The 17248-nt window shown below is 37.9% G+C and overlaps 3 protein-coding genes across 3 annotated transcripts; 1 reads left to right on the top strand and 2 right to left on the bottom strand.

Moving 5' to 3' along the window:
* Positions 1-453: 453 nt before the first annotated feature.
* On the top strand, positions 454-7275 carry LOC113684864 (uncharacterized). The gene is made up of 8 exons (XM_027202275.2): positions 454-768; positions 1352-1484; positions 2554-2838; positions 3198-3334; positions 3931-4066; positions 4530-4814; positions 5569-5711; positions 6377-7275. Exons 1-8 carry the CDS (start codon positions 690-692, stop codon positions 6559-6561), a joined length of 1383 nt encoding a protein of 460 aa, XP_027058076.2. The 5' UTR covers positions 454-689; the 3' UTR covers positions 6562-7275.
* LOC113684867 (uncharacterized) lies at positions 7030-12354 on the bottom strand. The gene is made up of 7 exons (XM_089207060.1): positions 12097-12354; positions 11220-11434; positions 10214-10393; positions 9712-9949; positions 9201-9571; positions 8547-8663; positions 7030-7874 (listed from the first exon to the last, which is right to left on the bottom strand). The coding sequence occupies exons 3-7, from the start codon at positions 10335-10337 to the stop codon at positions 7627-7629; spliced, it is 1098 nt and encodes a 365-aa protein (XP_089063186.1). The 5' UTR covers positions 10338-10393; positions 11220-11434; positions 12097-12354; the 3' UTR covers positions 7030-7626.
* An 11-nt stretch (positions 12355-12365) lies between these two features.
* Positions 12366-14194, bottom strand: LOC149046322 (uncharacterized). Its single transcript, XM_089207070.1, has 3 exons — positions 14100-14194; positions 13502-13722; positions 12366-12937 (listed from the first exon to the last, which is right to left on the bottom strand). Exons 1-3 carry the CDS (start codon positions 14191-14193, stop codon positions 12797-12799), a joined length of 456 nt encoding a protein of 151 aa, XP_089063196.1. The 5' UTR covers position 14194; the 3' UTR covers positions 12366-12796.
* Between the last annotated feature and the right edge of the window lie 3054 nt (positions 14195-17248).

The following is a 17248-nucleotide window of genomic DNA, read 5'->3' as shown; positions in this document are numbered from 1 at the left end:
TCTTGAAGCATTAGACATAAAAATCATAATATTTATTCCATCTAGCAACAGTTACCAAGAATGGCTAATTACTCTCGTATAATCTCTACTTGACGAGTTTAGAATCGATAAAATAGGCAACTCTGTCAGCGAGCCATAAGTCTGACATAAATAGAATGGGCGTCTTCAATGCGACAATTTCAAAAGCAAAATTCAGACAAACATAAAAACAATGTTGATAAAAAAAGAGAAGGTTTTTTCTAGAATGCTTCTTTTAAATTGTTGTTTTGTTATTATGTCGAGTAGTACAATAGCTCTCCCGGCTGCCATGGACATGGCGCGACGGCTGCTTAGAGACCACGTGTATGACGTTAATGAACTACTCCAAGACAAATCATCGTGACGTTAAAAATTTAAATGACTAAAAACACTCTACAATTTATCGTTAGTAAAAGTGGACTGTACATGTTACTTGGCCATCTATGGGTTACATGATTGATACAGGCTGTCAAGCCGTGCGGCTGATAATTACGGTAGGGCAAATTATTGCATGATGTGAGGGCGATACGGGTGTTTGAGCACTGACAATGATCTTATATGATGAAGCAGATGCAACGGATCACTGAAAAATTATTTATGTGAATATTAAAATCATTGGTTGTTTACGCACAAAGAATCACGACATTGATTGAAAACATGGACGGCATTTTATGGGTTTACAGTCATCATCTGTTATTTTTCTAACTATGTTTAAGACCTTCGCTGTTGGTTGGATTTTCTTTTCATCAGGTGAGCTAAACGCCATTAGATCCAAACTGAACTTCATCATTGCATACATGTGAGCTTCGCCATTGCGCAGTAAATTTTGGATACCAATTTGATTCCCTTATTCGCTTTGACATAAAGATAAAAATTGCAAGACGAGGAAAAATGACTCAGAACAGAGCGATTGTAAGAGACAAATCTCTAAAAAACACTGCAGACGGAAACGGACCTAATTATGGACTCAACTCTTTCCGCTTTTAGCATATTAATGCTGAAGTTAACAGTGCAAGGTCTACATTTTTACCTCCCTCACGGCTTGTTTTTGATAATTATCACAGTCTGATGTTCCTTTAAAATACTGAATATATGATATAGCCAAATTGTCAGGTTATTATAGAAGACATTTCGATAAATCTTTCATGACAATCGGCATCGTGTCTAAGCCAAGTTGTTCCGCCGTTCCTCCTGTTCTGCCGGAGCTGTGTTAAACATTTGGAGTATAGAAATCAACTAAACAAAATATCGTTTGATATAAGAATCTCTACATTCGTTTGTTTCACGAAGCTTATTGAAATTTATTTTTTGTTACCGCGTCTTCTACCCAAAGCTGTTTTATTAGAAAGATGCAGCGGATTACAAATGGTTGGAAGCTGCACTTTTCAAGAATACATTGACAAGGCTCGACAATGTACGACGGCGTTTATTGCAGATCTACAGAAAGATCCTTTTGTGGATTGCAAGTAAGGAGAAATCCAAAACGTTTGTTGGAATCTGGATGAAACTTGAATTATTTAGTGTTAAATGGTCTAAAATAGTAACCTTAAACTCGAGAATTGCATAACCATTTACTCTTAATCCTTTAACTCCAGTGAGTGACTAGGAGAGAATTTCTCCTTACTAGATCTACACAATATCATGCGGACAAGTGATGAGAATAAAGAGAAAGATCAATTATGGAACTATCACTAATTGATCCGATACCAAATTCTCTCAACTAACGTAATGAGAATCGTTTGGCAGACAGTAAGGAGAATTACTAATGAGATCTTTGGAGTTAAAGTGTTAAGTTCTCCCTTAAGCCGCAGCTCATTTTCTTTATTAGGCTGACAAGTTCGACGATAAACACACAAACGATCAAACATTCATTTATTATAAGAAAAAATGATGATCAAACAAATCTCATATAACACGTATATCTTTTCATATCACCTGTTTGTTAGATTAAAAATGCATCGATACTTTGAAGTGAAGCTTAGTTTTGATCACCTATGAGGGTATAAAAGTAAGGAAAGGTGTCTTGCTGAAGAATAGTAAAGTTATAGAAAATGATGAAAGAATTCCAAAGGGAATAAGAAAAACATCAAGTCACTGTTTGAGGAAGATCTTCCGTCTCACAGAGGTCTCTGTCCGTTTTGAAAACGGTGGAAGTTGTGGACAGGTCATTACTTATCTGCGGGGACGGGAGGGGGAGGGGGGGGGGAGAGATCGGTGATGAAATTCACCAGATCCCCTCATAAGACTCTCTAATACTTTTATGATCCCCTTCATAGGCAGTTGATTGGCAGTCAATCGACTATACTTCCCCCTTATACTCTGCTGGCGTTGACTAATTCCACCTCAGCTCCTCCATGAAATCCTCGCGATCCTCCCGCTCCCCCCCCCCCCCGAAAAAATTATATAATCCTCAGCCTTTACCCCTACCCCCGTCCAGGCGACAAATAGCGACTGTTCCTTTATATTGATTGACCTTGATGTTGTTATAGTTGTAAGATTCATCTGACAGTTTACATTCTGTTCTTCTGAACCCAGAATAATTTATGACAGAATGGTGGAGTGTACCAAAGATTACGTAAGAGATTGCGTTAGAAGCCTTGTACCCGATAATGATATTGAAGCCTTTTTAACGGAGGCAGCTAAGCAACTGAAATCTGAAGACTTTTACTGCAAGGATGGATTGTTTTCCAAGCCAATTCTGATAGACGAACAGAAAAAAGAAATCCCATGCAATGAAACATTTTTCAACGAATCCAGAGTATGTGGAGACACATTTCAAACGAAGTTTAGGAGAAACAGGGCTGACAAAAGTCTTTGCAAGTATGTTCAATATTTGAGAAAGTATTCTTCGATTGTAGTGCTGAGAAATTAAATGTAGAGAGGAAGGCGCTATTTGGTTGCACTGAATGTTACAAAACATAATAGTAATAATACTAGCTTTAGATAGTGAGTGATCAAACAAAATAAATTTTTTTCTGCATTATATTCTGCTATGCACCTCACCTCAAAATTCTTTGGCGTATTCTTTGAATTCAAGATTGAAGACGTTTTACTCTTGACTTAAAGACTTTCTTTTCATTAATTTTTTTGTATTGTCATTGTTGTCAATAATTATATCAAATTTAATGGCTCAGAATAAGCTACTTACACACAATTTATAATCATATTTTCATTCATAGGGAATTCACGGTCGCAAAGTCATGTTTAAAGGAAGCAGTCGATCAATATTGTCAATTTGACGCAGACGCAGCGGAAATATTACAACCGGCCTTTGATGGGTACAATCCATTCTGTATTGTTTCATCTGAGGAGGAAGGTGAGATATCATAATAGGCGATAAACAAATAAACAAACAAACAAACAATGTTCAGACACTCTCTGAGGATACTTTTTGCTAACTGCCTGATAATATCGTATGTGGTAATCGTCACTTGAAGAAATGATGTAAAATGAGCTTTTAGGAATCAAAGCATGCCAGGAAACAGAGTTTCAATCAAAGAGCTGAGAATGAAGCAAAAAAGGGTGAAAAGCAAGGATACGGATTGGGAAGAAACAATTATTTGGAGAACATAAAAACCTCACGTCAAATTAAGACAAAACATCCTTGACTCTTCTCCTGTCAGGAATGTATCTCGTCCCTTAAAACCTGAACACAACAATGATTTGGTCAGAGCCTCTCAAGATTATCATTAGAAAAACTGATAATGATAATATAGCTATACTGATAATCATACTGAAAACAATAATGATGATGACAACGACAAAATTAAAACGACATACAGTCCATGAAAGCAAAAGGTACATGGTTGAAAATGTGTTCTACTTTGGTTGAGATCCCTTGATCTAATTATTGCCTTTTTCCTTTTTTTCTTGTAATAATCTGATTGACATTTGGTGAAATGACTCAACCAGATGAAGATGAAGGTTATTATTTACAGGACGCTCAGTTGTTTGATCAGTGTTCTATGATCGCACAGCTGAACAGAACCAGACAGTGTATTACACTTTTTATAAGAAGCCTACAACAAGATCCGCAGGGAAACTGTAGGTTCGTGTCAAGTACTTTGTGATTGATTAATTTAACAAAGACTGAGGGAAATGTCGGTAGATATTAATGTCAAACATAGCATCACTGACGAGAGTCAAACAGTCAGCAAATACGGTGACAATAATAACAACAAATACAACAATAATCCGCTGTTTCGTTTTGTTTCCCTTTTTTTTCAACTCCTTTTAAGGAGTTCACAGATAGTTGATGAACCTGATTTTGTTTTTTCCCGTATTTTTCTGTCAGTGCCGGCTTGAAATTAGCGGTTCAAAATTAGAATCAATATCAACTTATCCATTTAAGGCAAGAAATATAACGTTCACGCATTTTTAGAAAAATTGTTACCGTGTGCATGGGGAGATAAATACGTTTATCCGGAGGTCGTTCAAATCTTAATTCGTATTTACTAGATTGGTCTGTGCGGAACACGAATAATTCTTATTCTTTTCCCTTCATCCAAAAGCGTGAAATACATTTACATGCAAGACTGTATTGTCTGCATGCTCCGATCCTGTCTTCAGAGGTATGGATTCATCTCTGAAGCTGACATTGAAGTACAAGCTGAAGAGTCCTTGAATCGCACAAACCCCGAGAATTTCTATTGTCGCGGCATGTTAGAGGCACCAAAAGCCTCCTCGGAGGATGAAGATCTTCAGTGCGATGAAGGCTTCTTTGAGGAAGAAGTAAAATGCCTAAAGGAATTCAACGATACTTTTATTGCCAATGTTTCGGATCCGACCCTTTGCAGGTAGGAATAATGCCAATGAAAAATAGAATATAAATTTTGCAGCATGAGATTTAGACGTTCATAATTGGCGCTCAATCTTACAAAAAACATAAAATAGTTCAGAAATATTTTCATCGCCTAAATATGTCGAACACGAAGTATGAAAAGCACACTTTTTATTCTATAGCTGTGCACTGTCGATGGAGGCAGGAAATTTGAGGGATTTAACAAATTCCTTTTGGTTCATGAAACCTGCTGTTTGTTTCATTTACAAATAGTGGGCATGTAAGGTTGAGTGAAGCGAAAGGTCAGAACACTTTTGTTCACGACATCTTTTATAAAGGGTTAGTAACAAGTTCTTAGAATTCGAGGGTCGCATAATCTTCCCATTTTATTGCGAAATCTCCTTCATCTCTAGTCTCAAATTTTTTCATACAGCCTGGCTGTATGAAAATAGGCTGGCGTTATCGTTGTTAGCAACGATAGTTTGTGCACAAGGCTCTTGCGTGAATGGAATTCATGGACTAATCTTAGTTATACTTCAGCGAAAAATATGTTTTGTGTAGAGGAAATTGTTTAGTCTTGTTCCTGCATGGCCGACAATGATCTCCGCCCTCAGGCGGGTGTCAAATATTTACCATTTACTATCACTTGTTTCATGTACAGGTTTTTAACATTCCTTCAGTAAAAAAATGTAGCTTTTCACATTTTGACTTTGAAAATTTTGAATTTATGTATGAATATTGTGCCCTTTCTCTAATTTAATTTCTGGCAGCAAATTTTCCGAATCTAAACAATGCCTCAGAGATCTCATAACAACTCGCTGTCCAAGTGGGAGCAGAACATCTTCTCTTGAGTTCGCTTTGATATTTGATGATTACAATCCTTTTTGCTGGAGAGGCACTGATCAAGAACAAGGTACTCCCATAATTAGCCCCTATGATAATTAATTTGCTTCCCATTGTAGACTTGTTAGAAGCCCTTTTTTGACCATTCCAGTCTGCATGAAAGAGCAAAAACTTATGCCTATTTTGAGACAGTGATATGGGAATTGTCGTATCCAATGTCACTGCGTACCTACCCCTCCCCTAACTAAACATTAACCCTAAACTTGTTATGAGTTGAACATCGCCGAGTTAGGGGAGGGGTAGGGGCGCAATTGCTCAGATATGACATCGATCCAAATTTTTGCTCAAATGAACTCCAGTTTGTATCTCAAAAGAGCATTTCTAAAGCTAAAAATTGATTTCCAAATCATGTAAATAAACCTTTTTAGCCTGAGGAATTTTTACCATCAAATTTCTCCTCAGACTACTGAATCACTCAGTAAGGTCACGAAAATAAAGGAAATGCTCAGCAACTGAAGAAGCTCTTGATTTTTTAATAGTATGGAGAGTATGAAAGGGAGAATATGCATACTGATGTCGAAAGGGTTTGAAGCGAAAAGACTCATTTTACTGTGCATTAGGTATTGCATATCCAATATCATAATTTCACTTTTTTTTTATGGAAGTCATGCACGTAATCAGTCTATGTCTTAACTATTTTTATTTTTATTGTGGTCTTTTACTCTTCTTTCTCAGATGCAGCCCTCCCGTCGCCTACAGAAGAATTGAGCGACCCATGTTTAGCTGAATTTCCAACAGCTTCGTTATTATTACGATCAAAAGGAAGAACTCTTTCTCAATCTCATTCTCTATCGTTTGTCTTTTTTTACAATCTCCTCGGCTACTTGACAATGTGGATAAGTCCTCTAAATCAGAGGTAATGCAAAAGCAAAAATCCTCTAGATTAATTGTTCGTAAGTTTGCAGCAATATTTAATAAAGCATCATATTTAATTTAAATAAATGAATGCCGTTAAAAGCCAGAATAGTTGTCTTTGTTGAGAACAGTACTTGTGTTTCGTGGTTTCTTTGGTTCATTTCACATAACAAAAGGACGCAAACAAACAACCAAATAAATGACAAATAGTGATGATTGTTTCCCATTCTCCTTGGAAGGTTCCGGCTAACTTTGAACGGTTGCGTAGGATGTCCGACGGTTCACCTGATTTCAGACAGTTTCGTTTGATTTCGGGGAGTTACGTCTGATTTCGGATAGATCCGTTTTGGAGAGTTCCGTTTGATTTCGGAGAGTTTCGTTTGATTTCGGATAGTTCTTTTTTAATTTAAGTCGGTTCTGTCGGATTTTGGACTCTTCCGTCCGAAACGGTTTCAGTTAGAAGACCAAAATCGGAAGAACAATTTTATTTTTAATATCGGACAAGCAATAAAACACAACTCTTAACTACTACAGACTGGCTGCCTCGAACAGCTCTCGAGGCAATTTGCTGTCTATGCTATACATGCGTATATCAACATTATTATTACACTGCTATAAAGGTTTTTGTGTCGGTTGAAATTAAACAGGGCAACGATTTTCATAAATACTAACGTGAAAAGCGTCATCATGAATATAAATTTGTGTACCATGTTCTTCAATACTTTGAACATAAGTTTTGAAAATCCCCACTTTCACTTCTTTTTTGTATTAGCTTCTTTGTCATCTTTCATCCGAGGAACTCTGATTCATAAAATTATGCATTGCAGCAGTCAGCCAATCACTTTCGGTTTACGAGATTATATTTATATCTGATCCCTCTACAAAGAAGGAACAAAAATTTCAAACCAAACCATCAGTCACGTGACACTACTTGTCTCAATCAAATGATCGTACTGTCTCACTTTCCCTCTTAAATAGTCGTCATTATCAGATAGATATAAAGACGCATCGAAGTTCATTTTTCCCGTTTGCCGTTGCCTTAAAAATTACGCAAAAAGAAAAATATTAGCTTATGTTATGGTCAACAGTTCTTCATGGGCATCTACAATGCATTCTTGTCTCCCAGTTCTGTGGTTAAAGATTAGGACGCCATTGATGGAATCTCGCTCCAGTGCACTCTCAGAGTAACATCGCCACAGTCTCCCGGAAGTAGAGTTTACTCGACCGAACAGCGCTTTCATGGCGTTAGGGCAATTGTATGAATTGATGGCGTGCTTATCATTGCATCTGTCATCCCGAAGAGACTGAACTGTATAGTCTGGGAAAAATGCAGATATTACCGTTAACATCTACTCAGGAAGGTCAGGTGTTTAGCGGGGGAGGGGAGGGTATGTTTGTAATGGGAAAAGGTAGTTGATCGTAAGTTGAACCTTACATCCAATGTTTTAGTTTTGAAAACTGGTAGAATATCATTTCAGAATTCTTTCGGAGATATAAAATAAAAAATACCTATTACCGAAGCAGCAGATAAGTGAAAATACGGTTGAAAAGTAGACTTATAGTTGACATTTCTTAGATTTCTTTTCCTAATTGCGCACTTGACAATTTTGTCGTGTACATCGCTAATTTTCTCACTTACCCGTTTAGCAAGTAGGTGATTATAAGATCAGCTCAAGATCAGTTAAATTTTGAATCTCCGAGATCATATTCAAAGGAATTAACACTAAATTTCATCCAGGCTGACCTATTTTTGAGACCGGTTATTATTTATCACTAATAATATTCTTATGATCCCTCTTTAGTAGCAATTAATAGGCAATAAATAATAATAATAATAGTAATAATCCATAGTCCCCTTCATACTTTGCGACGACTGATCCACTTTCCGTTACGCCTGAAAACCTTGTGATTGCCCCAAATCTTCGAATTTTCACCCTCTCTCCCCGCGCACGATAGAAAATGACTGGTGACTCATATATATAAACTGTACCTGGCACTAAGCACTCCGAGTTTTCGATCAGTTGTACGTCTCCGTGAAAACCATTCCTGAATGAGCCCCAGCTCACCTCCGTCCCCCAACTGGAGCGACAATCACGTGACAGGGTCACTATAGTGTTAAAATCCAAAAGAATATCCCAGAAGTTGACACCTGTGATTTTCCCTACAAACGATTTTTCCGGGACAAAATTGCTCTTAGAATCATCGAAACCCTGTCCGATAATGAAGTTCCCAGAAATATTTAAAATGCAGTCTGTTTTCAAATTCATCACAGCAGAAAGTTCTCCATCACTATAAATAAAAGAAAAGCCGAAGCCAGTCCTTTTTATAAAAGAGAGAAATATTGTGTGATTGCGGTTTGATTTATTTATAAGTATTAGGGGGGCACTATGGTAATCAGCCAATAAGGAAAGAGGATTTAAACCACGTAATACTCACGAACCAATCATTGAAGTATATGATTGGTTCATTTGTTCTACGTGATACAAAATACTCTTCTCTGACTGATTGTACCAAAGTGCCCCCTTATTTACTAACCCACTATCCGACCTTGCCTAGAGTTCCCTTAATGATACAGCTTTTATAACACAACTCCTGGGAAAAATCTCCTAGGAAAAATGTTTCAGCACATCTTCATGGGAAATACCTTTATGGACGTCTTCTGAATTAATAGCTTCCTTCAGAGGTAAAAGCGCTCCTGGAATATCATCCTTAAGAGCAAACCAGGAAAAGACGTTTCCGCTCTCTCTGCCATTTCCTCGGTATAAGGCGACAATGGTACGTTTCTCCAAGATAGTTCCCCAGATATTAAGACCACCCACGTAGCCAGCTAGTGCAGATTGACCGAAAGCTCTTCCTAAAACCAATTTGGTTTGTGCTGGGAAGGAGTAAACGCGTTGCAGCTCATCAATGCTGGCCACTTTACCATCCACCATAACTTCAAAATGTCCCGTTGTGGAATCCCAAAGGGAGCAGAAAAAATGTGATCGTTTATCTAGAAGCGGAAAATTTAACCACCTGCCGGAAAGAGAAATGTTTTAAAAATGTGGTGAGATCCGGTTTCTTACTTACACGGTTGTCTTTTCAGAAGAAAATTTGCCAAAACAGCACTGTTACATTCTTAAATTTCGTTGACTCAGCTGTATTCAAAAACCTACCTGACAGTTTTCTCATTCATGTTGAACATTCCTCTGTAACCTTTAAATTTCAATCCAAAGTAGGAGAAGGTGTCATTTTTTAAGAGTGAAATCATGGCACCTGCCTTTTCCATTTTTGGCGCGTAAATCCACAAACACATGGTAAACTTGATTAGTTCTTGAGGAATGATAGCTGTGACATTTAACAAATCTTCTCGACGTTTTTTCCCGAAGTGGACACTATACAACTTAGTGGAATCTGTTGGTATAAACACAGGGCGTAAAAATGAAGTCGTGCCACATCCTTACTACGCATGCACGAGTAACACGGCTAAACGACTGCGCAAGCTCTTACCTGCCAAAGCCCAACCTTTTCTTTTTTGTTTTGTTTTACACAAAAGGCGTGTTTGTTCATTGTGGATATGATGTAAAATGAATGTTTAATCGCTTTCCTCTCGACACAAAGACACTTTTAAGAGTACACCGCGACGTTTTAAGTTTATCTGTGTTTGTCACGATTTACCTAAATATGTGGCGTTAGAAGGACATATTCGTACGTCTCCGCGCAGACCACTCTGCAATCCTAGTAACCGCCAGTCTACATGGTCCCCAAAGCCTCTACTGCTGCAGTTGTGAGTGTATGACATAAATTCCCTTGAAATATTTATCCAACGACTCCAAATGTTAAAATGCGAAATTTTTCCTAAAGAAAAAATTGGTATTTTCAAGCGTAACAACGTTTAATATATTTTGTTTTGAGCTTTTTCTTCTTTGTTACATTTACTGCGGTTCGTTTTCGATCAAACAGTCATTTCGTTTTCTGTCACTTCCAGTCGGGTCTTTCAATCCATCAGTCAGTCAAGTAGTAAGCCCGCCTGTTCGTCGGTTGGTCGATTGTTCAGCCAACAACCCAACCCGCCAATTACTACATTAATCATTCGATTACTTTTAGACAGTAATTGAGTCAGTCAGTCGGTCAATTATTCAACCACAGTCATTCAGTCAATCAACCAATCAGCCAGTCAGTCTGTCAGTTAGTCAGTTAGTTAGTCAGTCAACCAGTCAGTCAATTGGTCAGTCAACCAGTCAGTCAGTCAGTCAGTCAGTCAGTCATTCAACCAGACAGTCATTCAGTCAATCAACCAATCAGCCAGTCAGTCTGTCAGTTAGTCAGTTAGTTAGTCAGTCAACCAGTCAGTCAATTGGTCAGTCAACCAGTCAGTCAGTCAGTCAGTCAGTCATTCAACCAGACAGTCATTCAGTCAATCAACCAATCAGCCAGTCAGTCTGTCAGTTAGTCAGTTAGTTAGTCAGTCAACCAGTCAGTCAACCAGTCAGTCAACCAGTCAGTCAATCAGTCAGTCAACCAGTCAGTCAGTCAGTCAGTAAGTTAGTCAGTTAGTCAGTCAATCAGTCAGTCAGTTCATCCGTCTTCGAACAATCCATAAATCAAGTTAATTTCAATAGCACATCTCCACATATTATTTATTTTTAAAACAGAATTGGATGATTAGTCTCCGATATCCAACCTTGAAATGAGCCATTCAAACGTTGATTGGGCAACGCCCTCTGCCCAAGAATAAGCTGCTCCCTTCCTTCAAACAATCTTACGAGATTAGCTGCCTTATTGTCGGGAAGCCCTTTCAGACTGTCCACGAATAAGTTGAGGCTGTCTTTCGGGTATTGCTTACTCAGGCATAAGTGATGCCAGTGACCGTCGTTGATTGGTGCAATGTAGAATGCTCTATGAATGAAAAGATGTAAAAAATATGAACCAAAATCGCATATCTTACAATTGAACCACATTATCATCTCAATTATGATTGGTTAAACCTTTTTCAAGCAAGAAGGATAATGGATATGTCTAACAACAGTTCCAAATGGATGGCACTTACATATGTTAGTATTTTGCGAAATGGAAAATTAAAATAGAAAAATAGAGACAAATAAATAGAAAAATAAAAAAAGAATTTGACGCTTTCTTCGTGATGGACTCATAACGAATAAATCTTTAGTCTCTTTAGTGTAAATTCTATTTTATCACTTGAACTGTGATGTGTTATTTTTAACTGCTTTCCTGGTTTTTATGACAGAAGCTCCAAGAGCAATAAGCGGTGTGTGCGCAATGTTTTAAAACCTCATCATTATTTTCATTTTTATCATTATCACTTTTATTATCATTATTCTTACAGGATAGAATGACGCTATTTTCTAGTGAGAAGTGATATGTTTCTTGGCCGAGTTGTCCATCAATCTTCGAGAGCTGGAAATTCAAGATATTTTATCGAGGGGCGGGAAACAACCTCAAGAGAGAATCATGCAGCAAGAAAATACTCTAAATTTGCCTTGGAATATAAGCACCAACTCAAGGCTCTGTTTATCGCATACAATAAGAATCATAAATACCTCTCTTTTCCTTCAGTTACCAAGACGCATTTTCCAGTTTCACTACACTGAAAATAAGTTGCTGATCCGTAAGAAAAAAGAATCAATGTGCCTTTTTTCGAGGTCTGCAGCCACAAACAAAGTGTGAATGTTTCCAGTGGGTTGATATTTCCATCAAAAACAACAAAGTTGGAAGTGTTGTCGGAGGGAAAGTGAAGGTTGAAATGATCGGCATCAGCTAAAAAAGCAGTCGATAAAATGTGCAAACATTTTGACAATGTATGGTTTTATGAAAGTAGTTGGAGGGTTTAGTGTTCTTTGGCGAGTTTTCGAACTCACTTTTGTCGCTTAAAGGTCAGCTCCCTCGGCTCGACTAGTTCAAAAGTAGAGCGGTTATTGTCTCTAGTATTCTGTCTATGCGTTGAGAGACGTGTAGAACAGAGCTGGGATTTCGCGACTCTGGGACGATTACGCCGAATTTAATTTCACTCGCTTAATAACACAAATGATGTTGAGGTATCAATTAGGTTTACGAATTGTCTTTCTATCAACATGCGAAGTCGTGTATTTGAAATATTAAGAAAACATAAAATAAAATCATTAAATTCGAAATGTTCTATCATTTTCTCTTGTCTTGCAAGCCACCATGTTGCTTCAGTTGCCATGATGCATACAGTTTGATTCAGCTCTGTTGTCAACCATTGGTAATGACTTATGTACCCTAACAAGACACCAAACCTGTCCAGAATTCGCAGCGGTCCCCATATGTTTTCTTGTGAGCACATTCACACTTGAAAGTTGACTCTCCTGAACAACTTTCAAGACAGCGAGCTAGATTCATGCAAGGAGAGGACAAGCATCCCTACAACAAATCAAAAGATATTATTTGTTGCTAAAGAGAGCAAGCATGTCCTTTCTGGATATCAATTTATATTGTTTAATTGAATTGATCGATCAATTTTGGAGGATTTCTAGTTTGGTGGTGCGGGATTTCCCATTCACATCTCCCATGATGCTTCTCTTCACCCAGTTATCGGAAATGTTTTAACGAAAAATGTTTGTCGACCCGACCCAAACCCCCTTCGTGCTTTCACTACTTCTTCACTATTGCATCGTTTATCATGGCGCTTCGTTATGCTAACTGAACACTGGGCTACTATTTAAACACTTTCCTTCCCTTTCACTGATTCCTAGTTGATATTCATTTTTCTCTTGTTTACTTGGGAAAAGGAAGCTTAATTTCTGCAGCCTGCAAAAAGTTTACAATAGGGATGTGTAATTGGGAAAGGTTCTCCAACTTTCCTGTAGAATTTCTCGTTATATTATACTTCAGTACAGTCAAACCCTTTATATAATGTCTGAGTAAGTCTGAATCCTAAACAGAGTACATCTCTTTTTTGCATAAAAACTGGTAATATTTACTAACCACTTGGCTGGCTTCGTAATGCACAAGTCCATCAGACTTTTTGCACTCGGAAGGTGAGCATATACTTTGTGTGGCGTCATTCAGCTGACAGTTACCCTGCACGCTTTCATTTGAATTAAAACTGAAAGATCTGCATTCACGAGTCGCTGTACACTCCATTGCACAGTCCAAGGACGAGACAACTGTCACCCTTTTGATCTCATGATTCAACAAGGCAAATCCTAGGTTAAGGTATGGAAAAAAATTCATAATTACTCCTTTCCCTTCTTTCATTTGCTGTTTAGGTGTTTTTTCAATCCTGAGGTCATTCCAAAACGCAGCTTCGAGTAATTACAACAACGAACAACGGAGAAAGTTCTCTTTAAATTGTAAAATGGCCAAGAAATTTTGAAAACATCATCATATTTATCTCTGAATTTTATAAGAATAAAAAGCAGATCTGTTTTGACTAAGATTATTCTACCGTTACCGACAATTATAGCCTAGTTTTGAGACAAAAAATACATACAATTTGAACTGTATATAGTTGCATAACTAAGTATGTTCATCCATCTTATTTTAAATATCTTTAAATGTTCAGACAACAACATTCGCTTACCTGTTCCAACAAGTTCAAATCGTTTGGCTTTTGAGCACGATCCCGTGAGAGTTCGAACTACGCACGGGAAAGTCAGAGAGAGGAGAACTACCATCGCTACCTGAAGAGGGGACATATTAAAATGATTATAACACAAACAACTTGGTGAGCACAATATGTTATAATGCCTAATTACATCATTGAAATAGAGGCGATAAGGCTTTTAATATTGAGATTAGTGATTAAGAGGGTGACGATTATACGGTGAAAATTAAATTCATTTTGTACAATAAGTGTTAAAATATTTCAATAGTTTGATTCCGAATTGTACTCTGGCCCCATTTTGCTCTATAGCTCTTCAAAGAAGACAAATTTAGGTGATCCAGTGACAACAACCCACCTCTGGAAGGCCGAGATTTTCAAGTACTAATGTATATGATGGCGCAAAAAGAGAGGTTAAATTTTACGTTATTACAAACAGGCCAAAAGTAAAATAATTGCAATCTGATTTCGGCCGTTTTAAGACGAGTGAAAATATTCTCTGTAGCTTAAACAAGTTATTTTTCGCTATTCTTTTATAGTGAAGATTTGGAGATTTTATGAAAAATAAGTGAAATCCGAGTTTAGCTATTTTGTATGTGTTTAAGCACGCAATCATTTTGCTTAGAATGGACCAATGATGGCCACTTCTTCCAACGACATTATGCCACGGAATCACAAGACAGCATAACCAACTCTATTTGTTTCAGTTATTAATGATTGTATTTCATAGCAAGTGCTAATGGATTTTTTGGTTAAAGAGAGTCATTTGACTATCTTAAAGGCAACAATTACAACCGAAAAAAGCAATTTTCTTCATCGTTGGTTTTGTTTCATTGTTTTTACTATTTTAGGCTCGGAAAGAAGGGAAATTGTACCGTAGTTTAGTAATTTTTTAATGTGAAAATTGTAATGCAATTACTGATGATAATTTCATGGAAAAAAAATCCGTTAGGTCTCTTGTAGCGGGGCTCGCAGAGCGTAGCCCCATAATTATACAAAATGGTGGTAGTAACCCGTCAAGCCAGAAAAATTTGGACTTATGACCGTAGGACAGTACAACCGACCGTCCAAGGTGCTACTTTTAGCATGCGTGGTCAACTGTACCGCGGGCACGTCAACGCCAAGGCTTTGTCTAGTAGTCCAGTGGTTAGTGCACCGGGCTCCGAGTCGGACGACCCGGGTTCCAGTCCTGGCCGGGGCGAGGCGTTGTGCCCTTGCGACATGCGGGAAAAAAAGGCAAACTCCGCTTTTAGGCTTGGCTAAATCTATACATTATTTCACTTCATTAGGGAAAAAACCACGAGATGAGGAATTAGTAATTATTTTTCTCTCAGAGAGGGGGATGGGGTGGGGTGTGTTGGGATTAGGATGTTGGGGGATCACGTGGTTTTCCGAGGAAACGGAGGGAGGATCAGTCGTCGCCAACAGAGTATAGAAAATTAACTACATATTAACTTCTAATGAGTGGGGGAGGGATTGGGGGGATTGTACAAATTTGCATTATACAAATTTGGAGTAATTTTCATCTTACGACCAAAATCCTAAAGCTTTGCCCTCCCACTCAGGTGACAAATAACCATCCGTTCCTTTATATTGGTGTAGCGCGAGTCAACTCACCGTCTCTCAAACGTCAAACAACCTCGCAGCGTGGGTTCCGCCAAGCGTGTAGCGCACGACATAATCCCGATACTCGCGCACCACACACTCGCCGCGTTATGTGCCACGAAATTTTAAGCACTTGTCTGCTATAGCCGTAGATTTAGTTTCTTTCGGCTCCTAAATCTGAAGAAAACAAAAAATAGAACATAACATTCGCACAATGGTAACAAAAACATCTCGGTAAGAACATTATGCAGAGTTCAAATCTAATTAGTCTTACTGACGTGTCAAACTGGCACTAAAGTTAGATCAACAGGCATGGAAGTCGGCTAAAAGCGTAGAAAAATCTCCTATTTAGGAAAGATGAAGCGTTAATTTCTGTTCACTCCAATTCCTTTAAAGAAATTGTCCTGCAGCGGAAAAATTAGTAAAAATACATTTTGCAGAGTTCGGTTCTAAACGGCATAGACTTACATTAAACTTTTCAATATTTTCCCCAATGTTGGTCGTGTCAAAATGGCGTTCAAACGTGTAAAACAAATGTTGTCTAGTGTAATCTAGAAGTCTGACCATGAGCGTAGCAGAATCTCTCAGGTTAAGAGAGATGTAGCGTTGGTTTCAGTTCTCTCCAATCGCTGTGAAATTACGTCGCAGGGAATTAATTGATGGCCTAGTAGCGTAGAAAATTAAATTAATCAAGCGACAACGTAACATCAGCAACAGCGGCAGCGAGAATGTGCACGTGCGTTTGAAAATGATCAATTTCCGTGCCGTTCATCGCAAAACAACAACCTGGAATAATCTCAATTGCGTTTATTTTGGTGAGCAGATTGAAAACTTTTAAAAATATATCTCGAATATTTTTTGAATACAGTAGTCGGAAAGAAGAGACATGAAAAAGGCTTGAGCACAAGACAGGTGATCTGAAGGCTTGTATTCAAAAGTATGCCCCATTACATGTTTTTTTCGCTGCCAAGCACTAAAAGGATTTAACAAACGACATCGATTTAATGAAAACGCTTTTATCACATTTAAGCCACGAATGACATTAGAGACGCTGTGAAGGGAAACTAGGTATGAGCCAATAACACTGATTAATTTTGATGATATAGGTAGAAGGAACAGTTATGGTAAAATCGACGACAGGAATTTTTTGAATCGGTTTGAAATCGCTTATAAAATTTAAAGAGATGAAGAATGGCGAACAGTTTTGAGCTTTGATACTGTTTCTAATTAAACATTACGCAGAGAAAAAAATGGCAATCGAATTCACCCAAAAAGGATGAATTACCGTTAATACATCTCGTTTCCCATTCTGCGGGAACGTGTGAAAGATTCAGTCGGTGAGGAGCCAAAGCTTGAAACGTCCGACAGCTTTAGCGTCTCTTTACATGGGTTAATTTTCATTATCAACTCAGTCAATAAAACCAAATTATTTTTCTACATCCCTATCGACGGAACACCACAGTTTCTTTAGAAACTTGCTCCCTTTCATCATCAATTAATTTTTCAGGGACAGGGAATGGAAC

The sequence above is a fragment of the Pocillopora damicornis genome, chromosome 5 (genome assembly GCF_964200805.1).
Source record: "Pocillopora damicornis chromosome 5, jaPocDami1.2, whole genome shotgun sequence".
Taxonomy (NCBI): domain Eukaryota; kingdom Metazoa; phylum Cnidaria; class Anthozoa; order Scleractinia; family Pocilloporidae; genus Pocillopora; species Pocillopora damicornis.
Note: the sequence above shows the minus strand (reverse complement) of the source record. Positions and strands in the feature narration are given on the sequence as shown.

Bases quoted from the DNA above. Each gene is read 5' to 3' on its own strand.
- LOC113684864 (XM_027202275.2), top strand. From the start codon at position 690: ATGGGTTTACAGTCATCATCTGTTATTTTTCTAACTATGTTTAAGACC. The intron at 2,839-3,197 runs GTATGTTCAATA...TTTCATTCATAG, and splicing joins GCTGACAAAAGTCTTTGCAA to GGAATTCACGGTCGCAAAGT. The intron at 3,335-3,930 runs GTGAGATATCAT...TGACTCAACCAG, and splicing joins TGTTTCATCTGAGGAGGAAG to ATGAAGATGAAGGTTATTAT.
- LOC149046322 (XM_089207070.1), bottom strand. From the start codon at position 14,193: ATGGTAGTTCTCCTCTCTCTGACTTTCCCGTGCGTAGTTCGAACTCTC. The intron at 13,723-14,099 runs GTAAGCGAATGT...ACCTTAACCTAG, and splicing joins ATTTGAACTTGTTGGAACAG to GATTTGCCTTGTTGAATCAT. The intron at 12,938-13,501 runs GTTAGTAAATAT...GATTTGTTGTAG, and splicing joins ATTACGAAGCCAGCCAAGTG to GGATGCTTGTCCTCTCCTTG.
- LOC113684867 (XM_089207060.1), bottom strand. From the start codon at position 10,337: ATGTCATACACTCACAACTGCAGCAGTAGAGGCTTTGGGGACCATGTA. The intron at 9,950-10,213 runs GTAAATCGTGAC...TTATACCAACAG, and splicing joins TTCTAACGCCACATATTTAG to ATTCCACTAAGTTGTATAGT. The intron at 9,572-9,711 runs GTAGGTTTTTGA...TCTTTCCGGCAG, and splicing joins ATGAATGAGAAAACTGTCAG to GTGGTTAAATTTTCCGCTTC.